Here is a 22440-nt window from a genome sequence, read left to right as displayed (position 1 = left end):
CCCCCCAACGGATTTATGCCCCTTTTTGTGTTCCCAAACACCCCTACCACCCCCCTACTTTTAAAACTTTATTTTAAACCCTCAAGTTATTATAATTACACTTTAACCCATTTTTAATACTATAAATACACCTATCCTCTACTATTTCTTACAAAATCATCTATTCTCATTTCTCTCATCTATTTTCTATATTCTATTAACTCTCAACTCTTAAGTGTCAATCTTAATTTCTATTCAATTTTAATTCTCATATTATTAGAATCCATATATTTCAATTTTCAATTCAAAATTTTCATATTATATCAATAAATATAATTATATTATCTCATATTTGTTATCAAGTATTGGCTTGAAGTTACAAATTACAAGTTACAAAAAATCACAAGCTTCAACAATCGGTTTAACGTCTGCTATTAACACAGAAGTTTGGTACATTCGTTTCATAATATTTATATTTTATTATTCTTCTTTACTTTTGTGTTATTATTATTTTTATATTACACTTTATATATATATATATATATAAGTATGAGTTCTAGCAAAAAAAATAGCGGTAAAGGAAAAGATAAAGCACAAGATAACGAAGAAAGTAGACTTTTTTAATTATTTAATTTTGGTAAAAAAAAATAGTAAAGAAAAAAAGAGTAGTAAAAGTGGTGATACTTCATCTGAATCAATGAGTAGAGTTAGATTTAACATAAATGATTCTACTTATGTTGATGATACTCCTTATAATATTGATTCAAATGTTCAACTCGATCACGAAAGTTTGGAACGAACGTTATGGTAATATTAATCCTAATGTTGATGAAAATTCAGGTGAAGAAGTACAAGCTAATTTGGGAGAAGAGGAGTTAGATGAAACACCTACTAGTCCGGTGACAGAAGTTCCAAATGAGACTATCAATTTACCGGAGCAAAATTTTGGACATCCACCCCTTATACCTCCCACAAGGGAGAAGGTGAAGTATCAACGACCTAAAACTTCTATTGTGTGGCAATTTATGACTTTTGATAAAGAAAATAGTGTTGCTATTTGTAATAAGTGTAAGCAACCTTTTAAACATAAACAAGGTGGGGGTCAAGGTGGAACGGGGGGATTAAATAGACATTTGTTATCTTGTGTGCCGATTCAATATAAAGAAGCTAAAGCATTAGCCAATAGAAAAAAAGGGAATTTCAATTAATGAATTAGATATTACCGATAATGCATCGATAGGGCTTCTAACATGGTTCAAGGAACATTAGATCCTTTTAACCCCGCTGGTCCAATAACACAATGTAAATATAATAAGGAATTAGATCGGGAAAATTTAGCTAAAATGGTTTCTGTTTGTGGTTTGCCTTATAGTTTTCCTTCAAATCCCGGTTTTGTTGAATATATTCAACAAACTTATAATCCGGATTATAGAGGCTTTTCAAGAAATACTGTTAAAACTGATGTTTTTGAATATCAAGGTAAACATTGTCAATTTCTTCGTTGTCTATTTAGCATATTAGATAGTAGAGTGTCTATAACTTCGGACATGGGTCGTAGTGTTAATGGAAATGATTATTTAACTATTACTGCACATTGGATTGATCATAATTGTAATTTGCAAAAAAGAATTATAAGTTATAAATTATGTATAGAGAAAAAAACTGGTGCATATTTAGCTTCAAATATTTTAAGTGTTTTAGATTATTACATGATTATAGATAAAATAATGTCTGTCGCATTAGATAATGCATCTAATAATACAAATGTTGCTAACATGTTAAAAGTTAGATTATGTGCAAATGACAATAAAGTTTTTCATGTTAGATGCGTTGCACATATATTAAATTTAGTTGTACAAGATGGTATTTCATTATTTGATTGTGGTAGCGTAAAAGTTGAATATGCTGTTACCTGGATTTTTCATACAAACAATGCTGCTAGAATTAGGGAATTTAATGAGAGTTGTTCACTATGTGAATTGTCACCTAGAAAAATTCCAAAACATATTAAAACAAGGTGGAATTCTCTTTACGAAATGCTTTCGGTTGCTTATAAATATAGAAAACCCATACAAATGGTTTTTAATGCTCATAATGCTGACCCATTAGATAGAATTTGTGATGAAGATTGGGAAGAAACTAAAGAACTATTACAATTTTTAAGACTTTTTTATGATGCTACTACCATGTTTTCGGGAATTTATTATCCTACTATTTCATTTGTATGAATAAATATTTATGCTCTTTCAATTCAATTTTGTAAATATAAAAAAATAGATAAATTTAGAGTTGCAATTGAAGGTATGAATGAAAATTTTAAAAAATATTTTTTTCCTATTCCTCAAGTTTTTTTAACGGCTACTTTACTTCATCCTGCTTATAAATTACAAGGTGTGCAAGGTCTTGTCGACACTTTTTATGAAACTTTAGAAATTTTACCGGAAGAAATTCCAAATTGTCAAGCGTGTAAGTCTAGCATAAAAGTAGAAGCAAAAGTTTTGTATGAAAAATATAGAACTACTGAAAATTTTCAAGGAAAAGTTGGTCAAACTTTTAATGTTGAGATTGATTCGTCAGTTCCAATTTCATGTTATATGCGAGGTTTTCTTGGTCTTAATTCTACTAACCGTGATGATTTTGAAGAATATCTTAATTAATCTTTAGAAAACTTGAAAATCAAAGATGGCAATGAAGATTTATTAGGATGGTGGAGTAGGCGAAGCGATGCATTTCCAACTTTGAGCAAAATGGTTCGTGATGTTCTAGCTATTCAAGCTTCATCAGTTGCATCGGAGGCTGCTTTCAGTGCGGCAAGGTTTCAAATCGGTGATCATAGACATTTATTAGCGGAAGGCAGTTTGGAAACAATAGTTTTATTTAGAGACTAGTGCAATGCCGAAAGGAGGAATAACAATTTGCGAAAGTTAAGTAAAAAACAAGCAAGTTGGATCAAAACACAAATTGAATGCAGTGATGATGAATTAGAGGCACAAGAATTTCTAAAAAGTTTGCCAACACCGGAGGATATCACCATCGATATGATGCGACAATTAGAATTAAATTTTAAAGGAGAAAACAGATATTTTTAGATTACATTCAAGAACTAATTGAAACAGAACCCTTCCTAGAAGGTGGCTGCGTAAAATTAGTTACTCATCCAATATATGTAACAAATATTAGTTTTACGTATGAGAACTTATTGAAACAGAACCCTTCCTAGAAGGTCGCTGCGTAGATTAGTTACTCCACTAATATTTGTTAATTGTAAGTTCTAACTTCTAAGTTCTATTGAATAAATTTGAAGGTTTTAACTTTTATTTAAGTTTGTTTTATACAATTATTGTTTTGCATTTTAATTTTAATATATACAATTAAATATATATACTAAAGTACTAAACTAATTTTAAAATACTTAATTTAAAGTTTACAATTTACATTACTTTAAAATATTTAAATTACAAATTTAAACTTCTCAAATTTGAAATTTAAAACTTTAAAGTTGAAACTTGAAATTTGAAACATGAATCTTAAAATTTGAAAATTGAAACTTTAAATTTGACAATTCATTTTGATATTTGAAAATCAAAAATTAAATTTAAAATTTATTAGCTAAAGACGTATCATTTCAATAAAAATATATAAATATTTAAAAAAAAATTCCCCGTCCCATGCCATCCCGTCCCATCCCGTCCCCCCAAATCCCATCCCATCCCGTATATATAGTGGGACGGGATGGGACCTATTTTAGTCCCCCCAATCCCGGTCCCCCCAATCCCGGTCCCGTGTCAAATCCCCTCTCCCCGTCCCCCGTCCCGTCCCGTCCCCCTTCGTCCCGTCCCCCAGTCCCCTTCCCCGTCCCCTTGCCAGCCCTAATTGAGACCGCTCATACTCTTCTCATTGAATCCAATGTTCAGCTACATTTTTTGGGAGATGCAGTTCTTACGTCTTGTTATTTGATAACTAGAACGCCCTCTTGTTCAATTCAGAATCAGGTTCCACATTCCATACTGTTTCCTTAGTCACATCTCTATCATATCCCCCCTTGTGTCTTTGGGAGCACATGCTGTGTTCATAACTTAGCCAAGGATAGGATAAATTATCTCCTCGTGCCCTCAAATGTGTATTTCTTGGTTACTCTCGAGTCCAAAAAAGGTATCATTGTTACTCACATGATCTTCATCGATACCTTATGTCCGCTGATGTTACATTTTTTGAGTCTCAGCCTTACTATACATCTTCTAATCATCCTGATGTATCTATCGCATTACCCATACCTCAGGTTTTAGCTGTGCCAACCTTTGAGGAATCTATAGTTACTTCTACATCTAAAGTTGTATTGTCACCACTACTAACTTATCATCGCCGTCCACGTCCAACCCTAGTCCTAGATGATTCATGTCATGCGCCAGACCCTGCTCCTCCTGCGGACTGGTCTCTTTCTAGCCAATCGCTTGCACTTCAAAAAGGTATATAATCCACTCGAAATACTAACCCACATTATACCTTCTTAAGTTATCATCGTCTATCATCACTCCACTATGCCTTTGTGTCGTGTTTGTCCTCTATTTCCATTCCTAAGACTATAGGTGAAGTACTTCCTCATTATGGATAGAGGCAGACTATGGTTGATGAGATGTCTGCTTTACATAAGAATGGTACTTGGGAGGTAAATCTATTGTTGGTTGTCGTTGGGCTTATGCAGTCAAAATTGATCCAGACGATCAAGTTGATCAACTTAAGGCTCGCCTATTTGCCAGAGGGTATACTCAGATTTTTGGCTAGATTATAGTGACATTTTCGCTCCTGTGGCCAAAATAGCATCTGTTCGTCTTTTTCTATCTATGGTTGTCGTTCGTCATTGGCATCTTCATCAGTTGGACATTAAAAATGCTTTTCTGCATGGTGATCTTGAGGAAGAAGTTGATATTGAGCAACCACCTGATTTTGATGCTCAGGGGAGTCTGGTAGCCTTGTATGTCGATTGTATAGGTCACTCTATGGTCTAAAACAGTCTCCTCGAGCTAGGTTTGGGAAGTTCAGCACAGTAATTCAGGAGTTAGGCATGACTCGTAGTGGAGCTGATCACTCTGTCTTTAATCGACATTCTGCACCAAATCGATGTATCTATTTGGTTGTTTATGTTGATGATATTGTTATCATCGGTAATGATCAAAATGGTATCACCGATTTGAAGCAACATCTCTTTAAGCACTTCCAGACTAATTTCCTTGACAGATTTAAGTCTTTTCTAGGTATTGAGATTGCTCAGTCTAGATCAGGTATTGTTATTCTCAACGCAAGTATACCTTAGACATTCTTGAGAGACATGAATGATGGGATGTATGGGATGTAGACCTATTGACACTCATATGGATCTGAATGTTAAACTCCTTCCAGGACACGGGAAGCCACTTAGTAATCCTCAAAGGTATAGACGACTTGTTGGAAAGTTGAATTATCTCACAGTGACTAGACCTGACATCTCTTTTAGAGTGAGTGTTGTAAATCAATTTATGACTTCCCCTTGTGATAGTCATTGGGAAGTAGTTGTTCATATTCTGCAATATATAAAGTCAGCTCCCGGTAAAGGACTACTCTTTAAGGATCAAGGCCATGAGCATATCTATTACCTGTTCAAAAAAAATAAATGAGCATATCATTGGATATACAAACGCTGATTGGGCAGGATCACCCACTGACATACGTTCAACATCCGGATATTGAGTTTTCACCCTCTGACACACGTTCAACATCCGGATATTTTGTTTAAGTTGGAGGTAATTTGGTGTCGTGGAAGAGTAAGAAATAAAATATGGTTGCTCGATCTAGTGCAAAATCAGAATATCGAGCAATGGTAACAACAACTTGGAGCTAGATTTTATCAAACAGTTGCTGGGAGAACTAAATTTGGCAAAAATTGATCAGATGGAACTTGTGTGTGATAATCAAGCGGCTCTTCATATCGCATCAAATCCAGTGTTTTATCAAAGGACTAACCACATTGAGATTGACTGTCACTTTGTCAGAGAAAATATACTCTCAAGAGATATTGTTACGAAATTTATGAAGTCAAATGATCAGCTTGCAAATTTCTTCACCAAGTCCCTCACAAGTCCTCGTATTACATCTGTAACAAGCTAGGTACATATGATTTGTATGCACCAGCTTGAAGGGCAGTGTTCGAATAGAAATAAGTATTTCCTACTTAGAATAGAAATAGGTATAGGAATAAGAATAGGAATCCTAGTCGGAAAAGGATTCCAATGTAGTGTCTATAAATAGGGTCTCAATGTAGCAATTTAGATACACAAATAAAAAATATTTTTCCCATATAAATCTCACAGCATGCAAATCTATGTGGAGAGAGAGCTTGGACACCACAATTATCAAAAATACAGGCAGAAATAAAGAGAGAAGACTTGAGAAATTCCAGGTTTTTAGTGCCAATGCAATGAAAAGAGGCAAGTAAGACCATGTGAGTATGTTTGTGCATAATAACAGAAGAACCTGCAAGGACAGTCAACTGGTACAAGTAACGACTGGAAAATTATAAGTATATTGCATTCACTTTACCTGATATCTGGGCTGTCAAACAGAAGAGCCAATTTCCTTTTATCAGGTTTAATTGTCTTTGCATGTCCTTCATATAGATATCTTCTGTGACCCACTAAGAAGTGAGGAAAGTTGCCACCCTGAGTTGTGACAAAAGCTTCACTATAAAGACAGACTGTATAATCAAGTGCTGCCAACCTAGATGAGTGTCCCTGAACCAAATATTTATTGCAGCTTACTTTTCTTATAGAAGAAGCCTGTTACACAAGGCAAAAGTGGCCACAGAGTCGTACCTCAAATGGAGCAAGCTCTTCTGTGGAAGCTAACGTAACCTTTGATTCCAGCCGTGGGAACATCTGTTTGAGCGGGGTCATATATTTCTCAGCTTTGTAAATTTTTCCCGCCGCAACATATAGTGAGGTGTTATTCTCAAACCCCATACCTCTAAGCATCATGCCTACCTAAAGAACAAAATCATTGAATCGCTCAGCTTCACCAGAAAATGAATCATATCCTTCAGCTATCAAAAGAAAGCGCAACTTTGCGGAGCTCAGTAAAACATAAACAAAGTGAGAAGTTCTTGATCAGTAAACAACAACCAATCACCTATTTTACAACCCAAATATTATAATATTTTGATAACTTGTCCGAGAGGCGTTTCTTGGAAAATATTTATTGCTACAGTTTGTCATTCATCATAGTGCAAGTTGCAGGCAAGGAGAAAACAAAGCAGTTAAGAAGTCTTACCTATATAAACAAGAGCTGTGTAGAAGAATATAAAGTATATCAATTTTGGTCCCAAAGCCACACTAATCTTTTACAAGATCATTTGAGCAGTTCTTCATTCATCAAAAGTCAATTGAATCTTCCCAAAGATTTGGGGGAGGGAGAAAAGTAAAATAAGAAAAACACCAATTCAGTTGAATATTATGTTAAGAGAAACCTGGTTTGCCTGTGAAAGAGAAACTGAGAAAGATTGCCAACAATCTCTGAATCTGTCTATACAGCCATCAGTACCCAACCATCAATTCTCAAACTTAAAAAAAGATTTGATTTGCTCCCAAGTACCATAGGGGAGAGTGATCTGAGAATAACCTCTGTTGTACTACTTAAATAATGTTGCTAAACCTCTTGCTCATTCTTCAGATATTAGAATTCTGTCAACTCTTGAAGCAATCAGCTGGTTGCCCCTTCTGAACCAAGTGTAAAGTCCATCTTTTAATTGGAGATCAATTAGGTTCATATCTTCAGTGAAATCAGAAAATTCGATAATTTCTCTAGTTCTTTTGGAACAATTCTCTCTCTGATGCATATCTAGTGATATTGAAGTCAGCACAAACGACCCATACTCCTTCCAGAAGGCCACTAACTGCACTGGTTTCTTCCAAAATAGATCTTTTTTCTATGCCATAGTTGGAGGTTAGACCCCTGTGATATGACGAGAAATCCTGTAGTTGTACCTCAAATTGGCAAGTTGGGTGTAGGCACCAATCTGCAGGATTTCCCCTTTCCAGCATCTGAATTTGAACTACAACCAGGAATGGTTTTTCCACCATTCTAGATGAAGTCTGGAGTTTATCTTGCATAATCTTCTCCACCATGTCTTAGAGAACTCGAAGAGAAAAGACTCTCCAGCATTTCAAAATTTGACTCCAAAAACTGTTTTCCAGTTAGTAGACGTCCATCTTCTAATGTTTGCCAGTATGGGTGTTTCCTGAATCTCCTTATCGAGATGGCCCACCATACATCTGTTCAAAAGCCCAACCTCCTTGGGATCAGCTCCTAACTCAACATCAATACAACCTTCTTTTTTTTTGAAGATGGTAAGGTTGACTTCTCCAGCATTAAGGGTATAACGGCTACCTCCAAAAAGCGATAGTTACAGATTTCCTATCAAATCTATAATCTGATCTATATCATCTACACAAAGTTATTTACACCAAAAAAGAAGAGATACTATACAACTCCATTTAACTTTGTGGATGGAATTGCATCTATCTTCAAAACATCTTTCATTTCTTTCTTTCCAGACTGACCACCATACACATGATGGTAATAGCTTCCACCATTTCTTTTGACTCTTACTGTCTCCCCTCCTAATCCAGCAGCTCAACATAAAGGAGGATCAACCATCTCCATTTCTTCAATGCAGGATGAGAATTCTGTCATAGCACCGGTCAGTCTGACAATTTGTTCGCTCTGATGGATATTTTTTATGCTCAGCTCAGCCTCTTGGAGTTTTTTTGTTTGCCAGTTACTATCTTGGACAGCTTTTGCACAAGGGTAGCTTGCTTCAGTAAATCTTGGGTTTCTGTTTTGTCAGATGGGAGTAAGAGTTAATGAACCTCTCTACCTTAAAAGCAATGTCCAACCAACCTGCATTCAATGCCAAGATGCTCATTTATCTTCCATGAGCATTGCACTTCCTTGTACCGAAATCATTCGTACAAGCATCTTTTGTCTTCCATCTCCAGACCAGATTTTTCTGATCCTTCGAAGCTCTCCTGAAAAGTGTAGGAAATCCATTCCATGATATTTTTGCTCAAAGATACTCACCTCATCATATTTTTACTTCTCTCCACCCATTCATATACAGAACATCTATCAGAATTCCATCTCATGATATCAGAAGACTTGAAGCCTGCGTTAAAATATATTCTTTTTCCCCCAAGTCCAATAAACTACCAGAGAGAAGGAAAAAAACAAAGGAAGAGAGATGACTACCGCCACGTACCAACAAACCGGAATCTCGCGGCGGAAGTACTGTGAAAAACTCAAACTTGGGTTTTGTCAGTTGTGACTGGCTGGTTTGTAGTCTGGGAGGAAAATGGTCAAAGGGCTGTGTTTCGCTGATGATAGAGGTCGCAAAGGTCATGAAAGAGAATAGCAAAAAGGTTTCGAGGAGAGAGAAGCTCTAGAAGAGGGCTGGGGAAGACAAAGTTCAGTAGGGTTTTGAGGAGAGAGAAGTGGATGGGTCAGGTTGGAAAATAGTTTCCATCAGTCACAAGATTTGAAGAGAGAGAGTGATGGGGAAAGGTGTTTAGGTACTTATTGTGACCCATGTCTCAGAGCATTTCAACTCTTATAATTTCAATAATTCAGAAGTACATTACATTACTCGTCAAAATCTCGAAAAATTGTCTAGTTGAAATGGGAGGGCACAGAAAGAAAAATAGTATAGAGAGCACACGCAAAATATCTGGGTCATTAATCAAATCCTTCATACCTCAAGTGGAGTTAGCGGGCACTTGCCATCGACTCGGTTTGCACCTGGCCTTATAACTCTTCCTCTTCGCCTGAATTTTCCTCTCCAACTTCTTTCACGGGCAATATCCATCTCATGTTTTTCTTCTTCCCCGCCATCATAAATACAGCATGAAAATGCAACCATGTCCTATTATAAGAGGAAAAGCAATTTTAAGTTGCAGACTCAACTTTCAAAAGGAAAATAATCTTGGATGATCTGTGTAGCCCTTAAAGAAAATAAACAATTGAAGCATGGTTTAAGATGAAAAGGGTAGTACCTCTTCAAAGCGGATGTGCACCGAAACATATCTTCCACTAGTTTTAGAGCTCTTTTTTACCATTCGATCAACCATCTTTGCTGCAAGCATCCGTATGGGTTCGGAAAACCTAAGTGCTTCAAAGTTGCACAAACAGCGCAACCCTTGGACGTTTGGAGGAACTGAATGAGCCAATCTGTTAGAAAACGGTGCAATGCGCACAGCCCTGCACATTCATCTTAGGCACAAGTAAATGTGGCATGTTTAAAAGATTCAAGGAAAAATAGGTTAAAAGAAGATGAAACATTGGCACATTGATGGTGCAAGAGAGGCAAGGGGTAAAACCCGAAGTTTATGAGCATATGATAACTTCATCACCTTATGAGACCATATAAAATGCATATTATATGAATCTAGAATTTCGGTGATTGTTGTATCATCAGTGAGACCGTAGATTCTAGAGAAAAATTGGAAGATGTCACTTGCAAAAGCAAGCTGATGTGGCCTACTTTTCAATATCGCAACAATATTATTACCCTAAAGATAAAAAATACGTAACTGGCAAAATTCCAGATACACAAGTATTTCTTTTCGCGGATAACCCTTTTTGACCTAAATTCCTCAGCACAAATGAAGAGTTGTTAGCAACAAGAGCGGGAGTTTGTTTCCGTGAAATTAGGCGTTAGGGATAGTCAATAGTCTTAGATTTACCTACAAGATATTTAATAAGTAATACCAAATGACTACTCAGGCTGATTGCTAGCGAATCCATAACCCTATATCGATTTCATCTCATTCGATTATGTCTATCTTCTTTTCATTTGGTTATTTGTTCATTAGTTGTTGTTTTTTTTGCTTTTAGTTTAGTTAATTCAAGATGATACTTTAGAATTTATTGCTAGAATAATTAGCATTAGCTTAATTTAGTAAATAGTTAATCAACAAATCTCTATGGGTACGATATCTGGACTCATAATCCTATATTACTTGCACGACAGCGAGCACTAGTGTGCGTATTTGGACGCAACAAGGACCAACACATGGATAGAGTTGTTTCAATACCACTTAATTAAGGTACCAAAATGCTTTATTTTATTCATCTGTACAATTACAGATTTAGAGAGAAGAGAAAAAAACAAATTAGGAACCTTATTCATCAACTCTGGGAGAAGACAATCAAGAGATGGTTTCAGCCTGATTTAACTCCCTAAAATAATTAACAGCCTGGCAAAGCTGATTTTAGCAGATTCATTTAGATCCGATAAATCCTTTACGATCAAACTTGATCATAATCAGATACTCAAAAATCAACACAAGTCTTTATGTTAATGTTGCTATTATGGGATTTCTCTACACATATTGATGTTTCTTTAGCAGTAGTATTTGTCCCCAAAGTATGTATGACAAGTTATATACACCTGATCTATCATTCAATGAGACAATAAAGGAGAAAAAATCTAAATGAATCATAAAGAGAAATAACTTTTGCAACCAAAAAGGATAAGCAAATTAGATCACAGGCAAAAGACACCTACCCTAACTCCTTCAGCTTTGGCAGGACCTTTAGAAGATAATAGGTTGGGCTGGACCATGCCTTTACTCTCAAGTTAACAATGCTACTTATATTATTGTCAAACTTCAGTAGCAGATCTTCAGGGAGTTGTCGGACCACCTTCACATGATTTCTTAGAGCATATATGAAGAAGTCCTCATCAAATATGTCACAGAACTTGCTGCAAGTATGACAATAAATAAGCACTTCTGGAAAATTTCAAATCGACACTACATAAGGGATGAACTGATATTTTCTGAAAAGAGGAGAGCTCTATGACATCAGAAATGTTAAATCAAGTTAAATCAATCAACACAAAGAATAACGTTACAACTTCTGAGCATTTAAGAATTTGGGAATCTCTGAATGCTTTAACTCAATTTGTAGATCAGCCACATAAAACTTAAAAAACACACTCTGTTCAGCTGAATACAAGTCCTATGAAAGTGACTACTGAACAAACTGATATAATACTTGAATAACTAGGGAAAACGAGCTAAACAGGGACCTTTAAGAATGGAACAAAGGAGCTCTTAAGGCCTAGCTCGAGTGGCAAAAGGTAGAGGATTTGTGGCTTAGGGCACAGGTTCAAGCCCCACATCATGCAAAGCGAAGCCGGGTATTTTAGTGGAGAAGGGTAGAGGGGCAGGCCCATTATCCACCGAGTTTAGAAGACTGTCATTGGTCCAAAGGGCGGATCAGAAACTGATTTCTCGATTATAAAAAAAAAGTGGAATGAAGGATAAGGGACTTTGATCTAGTCAAAGTTGATTAAGTGACTTTGAGGCTTAATTAAGTTTTTTAAAACATTGAGAGCAAGTATTAAAATATTCATATTTCAAATTTCAGATTTTCATTCCTTCCCTTCTCTTTTTCTTCATCAGCTTCTTTCTTCTTTTCTTGTTCCTTCCCCCCTTCTTCACCTTCTTCTCTCTTCTCCTTCCTTCCTTCTCTTTTTTCTGATGATCGTGGTGTCCATACCAGCTTTCGTGTTCCTCAAAAAATTCCATGGATACCTGTCACCTTCTACTAGCAATAGATACTAGACAACTCTGTCCACCAAGGCTAGGGAAGATGGGACGAATCACCTAGTGTTTTTTTGTCTCCACTGAGTTCCGAATCTGAGGCCTCAGGGTTTTCAACCACTTCATTGACATTAGGCCATACCCTTGGATGCTATTCTCCTTTTCTTCACAGAGTTTTCATCTTCCTCTCTTCTTCGTTCTGATTTTTTTTTTTTGAGAACGGTAACTTTTTCTTCTATTTATCCACAAGTAAACTATATCAAAGTAGCCCCCTTCCAAAAGTATTACAAACTAAACAGACTTCATCTGTGCTGTTTGTCACAAATAGTCTAAAACATCAAAAGTTCTTCTGCTTGTACTAAAACTTTCTGTTTACACCAAAAACAATAAAGAGCTATATAATTCATCTTGAAATTCTGCAAATTGTTCTTCTTGCCCTTAAAACATCTTTGATTCGTTTCTTTCCACATTGTCCACCATATACAAGCTGGGAAAATCTTCCATCTCTCCTCCTTAATTGTAGTATTGCCCAAATTGATCCAACAATTTAGAAGTTGTACTATGTTCCTTGGTTTCACCCAAGTGATCTTCCTTAGGCTGTTAAAATATTCTCCATAATTGATCTGTCCATTTGCAATGCAAAAAGAGATGGTTGACTGTCTTGCCTGTTCCTCATATAAGTAGCATCTTGAGCACAATTGGAATTCCTCTTCTTTATATTTTCTTCTCTCAGCACTGCTCCCTTTGCTAGTAATCATGTGAAACAGTCCACCTTGTATGGAATTTTAGATCTCCAGATCATCTGCCATGGCCAGAGCTCCATCCTATCATTTGAATTTGACTGATTAAGATCTTTGTAAGCTGACTTGACACTGAATACCCCTTTGCTGCCAATCATCCACACAATCCTGTATTCTTCCCTAGTCAGATTACTAAATTGTGCCATTATATCATGGAAAGCCACTATGTTCCCCATCTCCCAATCATTTAGATTCCTCCTAAGATGTAAGTTCCACCCCTGTCCTGTCAACATTTTAGCCATAGTTGCATTTTGTTGAAGGATTAGTGTATATAAGTCTGCGAATAATTGGGAATAATTGTTTCAGGTTTCTTTGGGTTATTCATTTGTCCTCCCAAAATGACACCTACATTCCATTACCCACCTGGAATCTGATTCTGGAAAGAAACAGAGGGCAAAGATTTCTTACTGATCTCCAGATACCACATCCATATGGTGTAGTTGCAAATATTGTGGAGAATATTAGGTGAAAAATGTTTAAAACATTGGAGGATTTTTCATTTCGTCAAAAAACAATGGAGAGTTGTTAAGCAACCGAGAGATATTTAAACAAGCGAGAACTACTTAAACAACACTAAGTTTCTTAGTTCAATCAACCAGAAGATGTTTAAATATCTATCTGAAGAGGTGCTTCAAACATCCTATGATTGCTAGTTAAAAAAACGAGGATTTTTTAAATATCAACTAGTTGTTTTGAAGATATAAAAATATTTGCTAGTTGTTTGATAGATATTTAAACATCAGCTAAGTGTTAAGAGGTGGTAAAGACATGGACGGGGGGAGGATGAGACTGAGGGGGTGGAGGGCGGAAGAAGAGGTCGGTTTAAATAAAAGACTTGTGGATTTTAAAAATATGTGTCATTATCACTATTTAAGAAGTGTTTGTGTTACCTATTTAAAGTCTCGAGTCCATGTAACTTAAAAAAAATTGCCTAAAGTCCCTAATAATTCCATCCCCCGGATAACTGATCCTTGTTCCGGACTATGTCCAAATAAGTTTCTTTCCCTCAATTATTTACCTGTTTCTTGCATCCATCAATAGATAAAGATTTGCAATAGTAGAGAAAATTACAATAATTCCATCAATCAACTATATTCTGACATTACCTAGAGTCTCTCCATACGCTATTTAAATGAAAAATTGGAATAACAAGAGTAGCATTTAGTAGTCCTGCAACTGCTACAGCATCACAGATCTGCAATTTATACATAGAAAAAATGACATGTTTAGCAGTGCTACAGAAAATGAATGGAACATTATCTTAACCCATAACTAAGACACAATTAGTGGCTGCACATTCAACTAAAATAATTAGTGACATCTTCACTTGCCTAGACTCCACGTGGCTAATGGTCAAAACATGCACAATAGTATAATCCGTTCAAAATATATCTAGTAGTTTCAATTCTATATTCTACAAAATTACGGTATGGAAACTGTTTTTTCCCTAGATAGGTGAAAATATGTAACTGGTGTTATTTTCACCTTATGAAAAAGGTTACCACTACTAGCCTTGTTGGTTTTTTTTTATAAAGGTCCAGCAAAAAGGGTTGAAAATATTAATTGAAAATGTCTCTCAGTTTTTTTACTAAGCATAAGATGGCTTTAAATAGCCAATTTGAGCCCCATAAAATTCAAAAAAAAAACTAAAATATTTCAACAATCTAATAAAAATTCAAATATTAAATTCATTCTAAACCTAGACAACTTATTATACTAAAAATTATTGCAGTAACTAAAAACAATTTCAACTACTCCTTTTTTTTTAAAATAGAACAATTTCAAATCCTTTGCTTTAGTTATTGCAATTTAAAAATTGCTCCTCCTCAATTTTTGTTTTGGTGGTTGGTGCTAAATTCTTTTGATTGTTTCTGAACTTGCAAAATTTCTTCCTCTTCCTCTCTCTTTCATCTTTTGAGTTTGTACATAAAAAGCAGCCTCAATAATCTTGTGTTGTTGGAAAGCTCTTTTGAAAAGAGCTTTAATTTGAACAATGATAGGATTTGAATGGAGTGTTCGTAAGGATCGTTTTACCATTACAATATTCCATAAATCATAGGTTTCAACAATCAGATTCATGAAAAGCGAATATATGATTAACAGATAAAGCTTATCATTTTCATTGAAATTAATAAAGTCTCTTTTTTTGGCTGGGCTAAATTGAGATTTTGATGAAGGGACGGGATTACTCGGAAAGAAGCCCTTTAAATACCAGAAACCATTTGCGAAATCAGAGGGGAAGAAACTAGAAGAAAAGTCATGCTAAGACCTGACCACGACCCAAACCTGCCATAGGAAACTCTGCTCTAGTTACAATGTGAAGTGACTCAGAAAATGATAAGAAAAAAGCTGTGGTGTGATATTGTAAGATACCTTGCCATAACTGTGAAACCTTTGAAAGTCGCCAAAAACTTGATTCAAGAAGATCACTCAGGCTGTAAAATATCAAGGATAATCTGAAGGGCAAGGAGATCATACCTTGTTTGTGAAGCTATAGCAAAAGGAAAGATAGCTGTTCTGATTGTGAATGTTGATGACATCATCCTCATTGAAAATGATCAAGAAGAAATGAAGTTGTTCAATAGAAAATTGATATCTAAGTTCAAGATCAAGGACTTGGGAGCTTGTGATGTTTTCTTGGCATGGAGATAGCTTGCTCGAAAGTAGGCACGTCAGTTTCACACACAAATTATGTGAGTAACTTACTTAACGAGACGGGACTCCGTAGATGTAAACTGGCAAAAATGCCAATTGATGTCAATTGCAAGTCCAAAACAAAAGAGAAACTAGAGCTTGTGGCATTGTGGCACAGTACCAAAGATGAAGAAAACTTATCTACTTCTCTCACACTTGTGATTTTACCAGATATTCCATCTGTTGTCCTTGTAGTAGGTCAGTCATACCTTCACCATATGAAGAACATTTTTTTTTTATAAAGGTAACTTTATATTCACATCAAAAATCTCAACAGCAAAAGACAGACGAGGAAGGATTTACAGCCCACAGGGGTAATCACAAAGCTAAAAACTGGGCAAAAAACTTTACAATTGAGCAATGTAGTCCACTAAACTTTCTACCTCCCCACCAAATCCTGTTTACACCAACAGATTCAAGCTATTCATCTTGAATTTTTGGATGCTGCAGGGGATGTGTTTGGTTTCCCATCATGGAATCGTTCATTTTTTTCCTTCAGCAATGTCCACCAATTGCAGGCTGGGATACATTTCCATCTGTCCTCTTTGAATCTTCTTCTTCTGCCCACTCCTACCCACTGTCTCGGCATGTCTGAAGTAGTTCTGGTCATTATCCAGTTAACCCCGAGTATACATGAGAACATGTCCCAGCAATTTACAGTTGTTCTGCAGTGTAAGAATAAATGACGGTCAACTGCTGCCTCTTTCCCACACATGTCACACCTTGAGCAAATCTGTATACCTCTTCTTTATAACACTTCATGGGGTAAACATGCTTTCCTAATTGCCAACCAAGTGAAACCTGAGACCTTGTGAGGAATCTTGATTTTCCAAATTAGTTTCCAAGGTCATTTCATTTCATTGACTGAGTAGAGTTTGAACTCCAGAAAAGACTTCACATTGAATGTCCCTTTTCTGTGCATTTTCGAGATTGGAATATGAGGACCTTCAGTGACACCTGGGAATGCATTTAGTATCTATATTAAACATGCAACTCAACCAATCTCCCAATCATTCAAAACCCTCCTAAAAATTAAATCCCAACCTTGAGGGCTCCACACCTGTGCCCCAGCAGCCATCTGTTGTAGGCTCAAACTATAAAGGTCCTGACAACATGTTCTTCAAATTTTCTTCCCCTAACCAGAGCTCATTCCAAAAACTAATTTTCACCCATCGCCAATCCTAAAGCATAGGTTGGGGATAAAGGATGGCTACAATCTTCTGATTGGCTTCCCGATGGAGCATCCAAAGACTAAGTTGCACAAACTCTTCACTTTTTTTTTTTTTTTGAGAATTCAGACTCTTCACTTTTGATGCCGCACCCGTATCGAGTTCTCCAAGAATACTCTACCGAGCATCAGACACACACCTGTTGACATTTTTGAAGAGTCCAAACAACATAGTCGCTTCTTCAGTCATCCAATTGTTTTGGAGACCGTATTTATGTGATAGGAATCTCCTCCACAAAGTCAAATCTTCACTACAAAACTTCCATAGCCCCTTCTTCAGCATCCTGCCATTCTGCACACTCAACTTCTTTATACCCAGACCACCATAAATTTTGCTTAGTGTCACAACATCCATTTAACAAAATTATATCCAAGCTTCTCTTTTATTGCCCAGACAAAGGAAGACTCTTCTTGATTGTTAATTTTCTTCTCTATACTGCTTGGTATTGGGAATAAGTTTCATCATATATGTTGGGAATGCATCCATCACTGATTTGATGAGAGTTCTCAGCTTTGGATCCCAAGGATAGATACTGGTTTTTCCATCTTGTTAGCTTTCTCACACATCTTTCTAGAACTTCACTCCAAACTTCCACCTCTTTGTTCTTTGCACTCGGAGGCATTCCAAGGTTTATGTTGGGAGAAAGGCCATTTGGCATCCTAGGTTCTTACCAAGTACCTGCACATTAACAACCTGGTTAATGGTGTATAACCAACTTTTTTGCCAATTGACATGGAGTCCTAATACGCCCTCAAAGTGGTAAAAATGGCCCTCAAGTGTCTAATTAGATTTACTTCTGCTCCAAAAAAAACAAGGATGTATTTGCATATAGCAGGTGTGAGATCTCCATAGCATCCCCCATATTTGCATTTTCACAGAAACCTTGCAACCACCAATTGTCACTTGCTTTCCTGATCATGGAGTTCAGACCCTCCATAGCTAAGATAAACAGGAATGGTGACATGGGGTGGCCTTGTCTCAACCCTCTTTGTGACTGGAAAAAACCTTCAGGATTGCCATTAATGATAAGGGAAAACTTCACAATAGATATACAGAAGTTAATCCAGTTGGTCCATTTGTTCCCAAAACCCATATCTCTCATAATCTTTAGGAAGAAGGACCAATTAAGATGGTCATAGGCCTTTTCAATGTCTAGCTTGCATAAGACTCCTAGTAGACTATGTTTCACAGTACGGTCCACTAATTCATTTGCCAAGATTGTTGTATCCATATTCCATTATCCTCTTAGAAAAGCCATTTGGTGCTCATCCATCAAAAACTCCATGACCTTCTTTAGAAGGAATGAACCTGTCTTTTACTATTCCTAGTAAGTATATGATATTATACCATGTAGGCCTGAGGAGTGCTTTTTTAAGGAATGAACCAATCCTCTGTGATATCCTGTCAGTTTTTGATATATAACAGCTTGATATCTTAGAGAACTGAGCTATTTTTTTCCCACCGGTCATCACCCCTATCTCCATTTTGATCTCTAACTCTCCTTTTTCCCTGCTTATCACCCCAGATTTGACCATCGATCAGAGTAACCCAAAGCAAAAACATATTTGATATTTTAAAATAGGTAGGGCTCTACCACGGTTATTGTCAGAGAATGCCGTGACAATACAATAATCAAGAAGATCTCAAAATAACCAAAAAATGGACCGTCCGAATTGAAGGTTTTTCAGCCAAGAAAGCTATGATGGAGATGGATCTGATAGCAGAGCTATAAAGCTCATTATCGACGACCAGCGGTTTAAAAATGCAACACAGGTAAGAATCCCTACTCACATCCTCTTTTCTTTATTTTCGTTCTTCCTCACATCTTCACACCATCATGAATCGCACTGGAAACACACTTTAAACTTTCAGCTCTAACTGAAAATTAACCAGATCTAAAAATCACTACTGGAGAGAATATTTTTCAAACCGAGTTTGTCCTCATTTATACATAGTGTAAACGATGTATTATAACAGTATAATATGTGTATAATTAGTATGCAAGGAGTATATGTTGATTATGTATTTAATATACACGACTTTTTCCAGAAAATGGTGTGGAGGATTACAGTGACAACGGTGGGTTCTGATAAAGAAGTATATAATATGGATATATTATGTATGAAAAGTGTATCAACATACACACTGTGCATATGTAGTGTATAATAAATGTATATATGAAGGATATAGTAAGTGTATATATAGTGTATGATATACATTTTAAATACAATGTCTTTTGATTCTATGTGGTCATCTGGTTGTCACTATTTCACCTAAATGGTTATGTATGTACTTGCCCCATAAAGAAATAGACTTTGGACCTAACTCAAACCTAAAAGTTAGCTCAAAAGGTGAGGATTGTCCAAGATCATATAAAGGAGGTTTTAAGATATGTCACTTGGGCCTAACTCAACCCCAAAAACTAGCTCATGAGGAGAGGTTTTTCCAAGTCCATATAACGAGACCAAATTCCCATCCATCTACCGATGTGGGACATCTTAACACTCCCCCGCACACCCAGACCTCAACTGGAGCGTGAACACTTCTATATGGGGGCCCATCATCGGTGAACAACAAATTGTAATGGGTCTGGCTCTGATACCATGTTAAATTAGGTCTTAGGTGTAACACACACCCCAAAAGCTAGCTCAAAGGGAGAAGGACTGCCCAAGACTTATAAGGAGTCCACTCATGTCATTAACAACCGATATGAGACTTTTGTCATTCTTTAACAACTCACCTCACGCCCAGTGCTTAGCATCTGGTGCGTGGACAATTTTGATTTTGGAGGCTCCAACATCAAGTTAGATGGGCCCTATTCTGATACCATGTTAAAATATAGCACCTGGGTCTAACTAAACCCCAAAAGCTAGCTCATGAGGAGAGATTTGTCCAAGTCCACACAAGGAGACCAAATTCCCATCCCTCTACCGATGAGGCAAATTCTTCTATGTTCATTTAGTAAACATCACATCAACTTAACATTCTCATTAAAGGACTGCGTAAGCCGAGTTCTGAATCTCTAATTAACAGGTTGGACATGATAGATATCTATGTACCAGCTTTGGGGAGTGACAAAAATCTACTGTTATCGTTTACGTTTAATTGTTGAGCTTTTTCACATAAGACTGTTCCTAATTTATCAGAATCCTTGATTGTACGAACTTGATATTTAGGGAACTTGGGATTGAGGCGGAGTAGTTTTTATTTTTTGAACATTGGTAAAGATTGAGGCGCGTAGTTGTTTTTGTTTTTGTCGGTATTTCAGGAAACTAATCCCTTTGACAAGGAGCAAGAAGCATTTCTCTTACTCTCTCTCATCAACTCACAATTCACCTTGTTTTTCATTCATTTTCTCTTATTCTATTAGGAATAGTTGATCTGTTGCGTTCACCTTTTGCTTTTTTTAATTAATAATTCCTTCAGAACAATAAATTGCAGTCTTTCTACAAACTTTTTCAACCTTTAAAGGCAATTTTAGAAATGATATTAGAGCATAGAAGTCAGTTAGGAACCTTCGCTGCTGCTCTTATTGAAGGGTACTTTAACTATTTGAATTGCCCTAAGTGAACAACTGAAATGGGCTAAACTTAAATTATTTAATACAACATTTATCTAATCTGTAGTGCATGTAAACAAATTAAATTTTGTCAGCAAAATGGATTTCAGAGCAACAAAATTTATGCAGTCACTAAACAAGAGAGAAAAGAAAAAAAAATTAACCAAATTTGGGATGCGTACACAAATTCTCTCAAGATGGCAATCCAACAGACCAAAATACATTTACAGAACATACCGATAACCTTTGTTGGTTCAATCCACCATTTGCTTCAATTATGAGGTAACCATTCGACTTTGGCAGTTCTGCAAAACCTTGAGAGGCATTAATATTTCAGAATTTCTTTAACAAGGCCACAAGGATAAGTTGATTTTGGAAATTCAACAAGGGCAGCCAAAGACCTAGTGGTTGCCAATGGTTGGGTTGAAAGTGGGTTGATAAAACTGGGTTGTGTTGCAACCCACCCATATCAATACGGTTAAAATATAGTTTGGGTAAAAGATAGTCCTAACTCAAATATATCTCCTTAAGCCGATAGTCGAAATTCTAAACAAAACTGTTCTTCGAATTTCAACAATTCAAGAACCAAATCTATTCAAACAAGCTCAAATTTGAAACACACATTTTATATATCATAAAGAACAAATCCCAATCATTAATTTGTCAAAAGAATAATAAATCTAAAAAAATCCATTTTGAATAATAATGACTTTTTTTTTCAAGACCATTTGAATAATCCCACTTTTTATATTTCAAATTCTCAATTTCTTCAAAAGCACTATATTTCAGTTGCTACAAATTCGAAAATACAACTGTACAACAACTGAGAAGAAGAAGAAAAAAAGCAAAAGAAGAAGCGATAGGGATGGCAACGGAACGGCTTTGCCTTATGCGGGGCAGGGCAGGTATGGTTTTATGTGGGTGCGGGGCAGGGTGCAAGTTCTCTCCCTTCACACTTCTGAACTGACTTTTACAGGAGAATAAATTTTATCTTCTGCTCAAAATATAGAAGAGATTCTAGTTGCATTTTATTAGAAATTAAGGACAGTTGATTAAACTAATAAACATAGCATTACAGAATTATTAAGATATTTGATTAACTAGAATTTGCTTGGAATAGTAATAAATAAATCACTGGTCATGCTCAATATCAGAGTGGTTAGTAAGAAATTATTGTTATATTAGTTAACACTTTCTCTAAATTATAGACTGAGCTAAGCATGTTTATTTAACACCTTATTCAAAGTATTATGCTAGTATTAACCGGGGGGAGGAGAAAAAGAGTGGAAATTGTCTAGAAGATTGAGGGAAACTGGAAAAAGAAACTGCATAGAAGCTTCATCTGTGAAAGAAAATAACTTTGTTTTAATCAATAATCATTATAATAATATAAATTAATTAATACGACTTAGCAAGAAAATGTTTTTCTCTATTTATGAATATCATATTTTACTATCAGTCATTCAAAAAAAAATTATCCGAGGCCAGGTGGGGCGGGTTGAAAATAAAAACTTTTTCCATGCGGGACGGGTTGAAGTCTACGTAGA

The 22440-nt window shown here is 36.0% G+C and overlaps 1 protein-coding gene across 5 annotated transcripts in view; it reads right to left on the bottom strand.

Moving 5' to 3' along the window:
• LOC107018231 (O-fucosyltransferase 9) overlaps positions 1-22440 on the bottom strand; it is a 32585-nt gene that overhangs the window by 4449 nt on the left and 5696 nt on the right. For 2 of the 5 annotated variants that reach the window (XR_001456599.2, XM_015218654.2), the window contains exons 3-9: positions 21131-21207; positions 14518-14606; positions 11570-11767; positions 10056-10260; positions 9758-9925; positions 6825-6992; positions 6553-6743 (exon numbers count right to left, since the gene is read on the bottom strand). Coding sequence is in view for 1 of the 5 variants with exons in the window: in XM_015218654.2 (XP_015074140.1) it covers positions 6553-6743; positions 6825-6992; positions 9758-9925; positions 10056-10260; positions 11570-11767; positions 14518-14606; positions 21131-21207 (1096 nt within the window). In the remaining 4 variants the exon portion in view is untranslated. The remainder of the gene's footprint in view (positions 1-6552; positions 6744-6824; positions 6993-9757; positions 9926-10055; positions 10261-11569; positions 11768-14517; positions 14607-21130; positions 21208-22440) is intronic. The other 3 variants (XR_001456600.2, XR_001456601.1, XR_001456602.2) reach the window with 3 other exon arrangements.

This window comes from Solanum pennellii, chromosome 4 (assembly GCF_001406875.1).
Source record: "Solanum pennellii chromosome 4, SPENNV200".
Taxonomy (NCBI): Eukaryota; Viridiplantae; Streptophyta; class Magnoliopsida; order Solanales; family Solanaceae; genus Solanum; species Solanum pennellii.
Note: the sequence above shows the minus strand (reverse complement) of the source record. Positions and strands in the feature narration are given on the sequence as shown.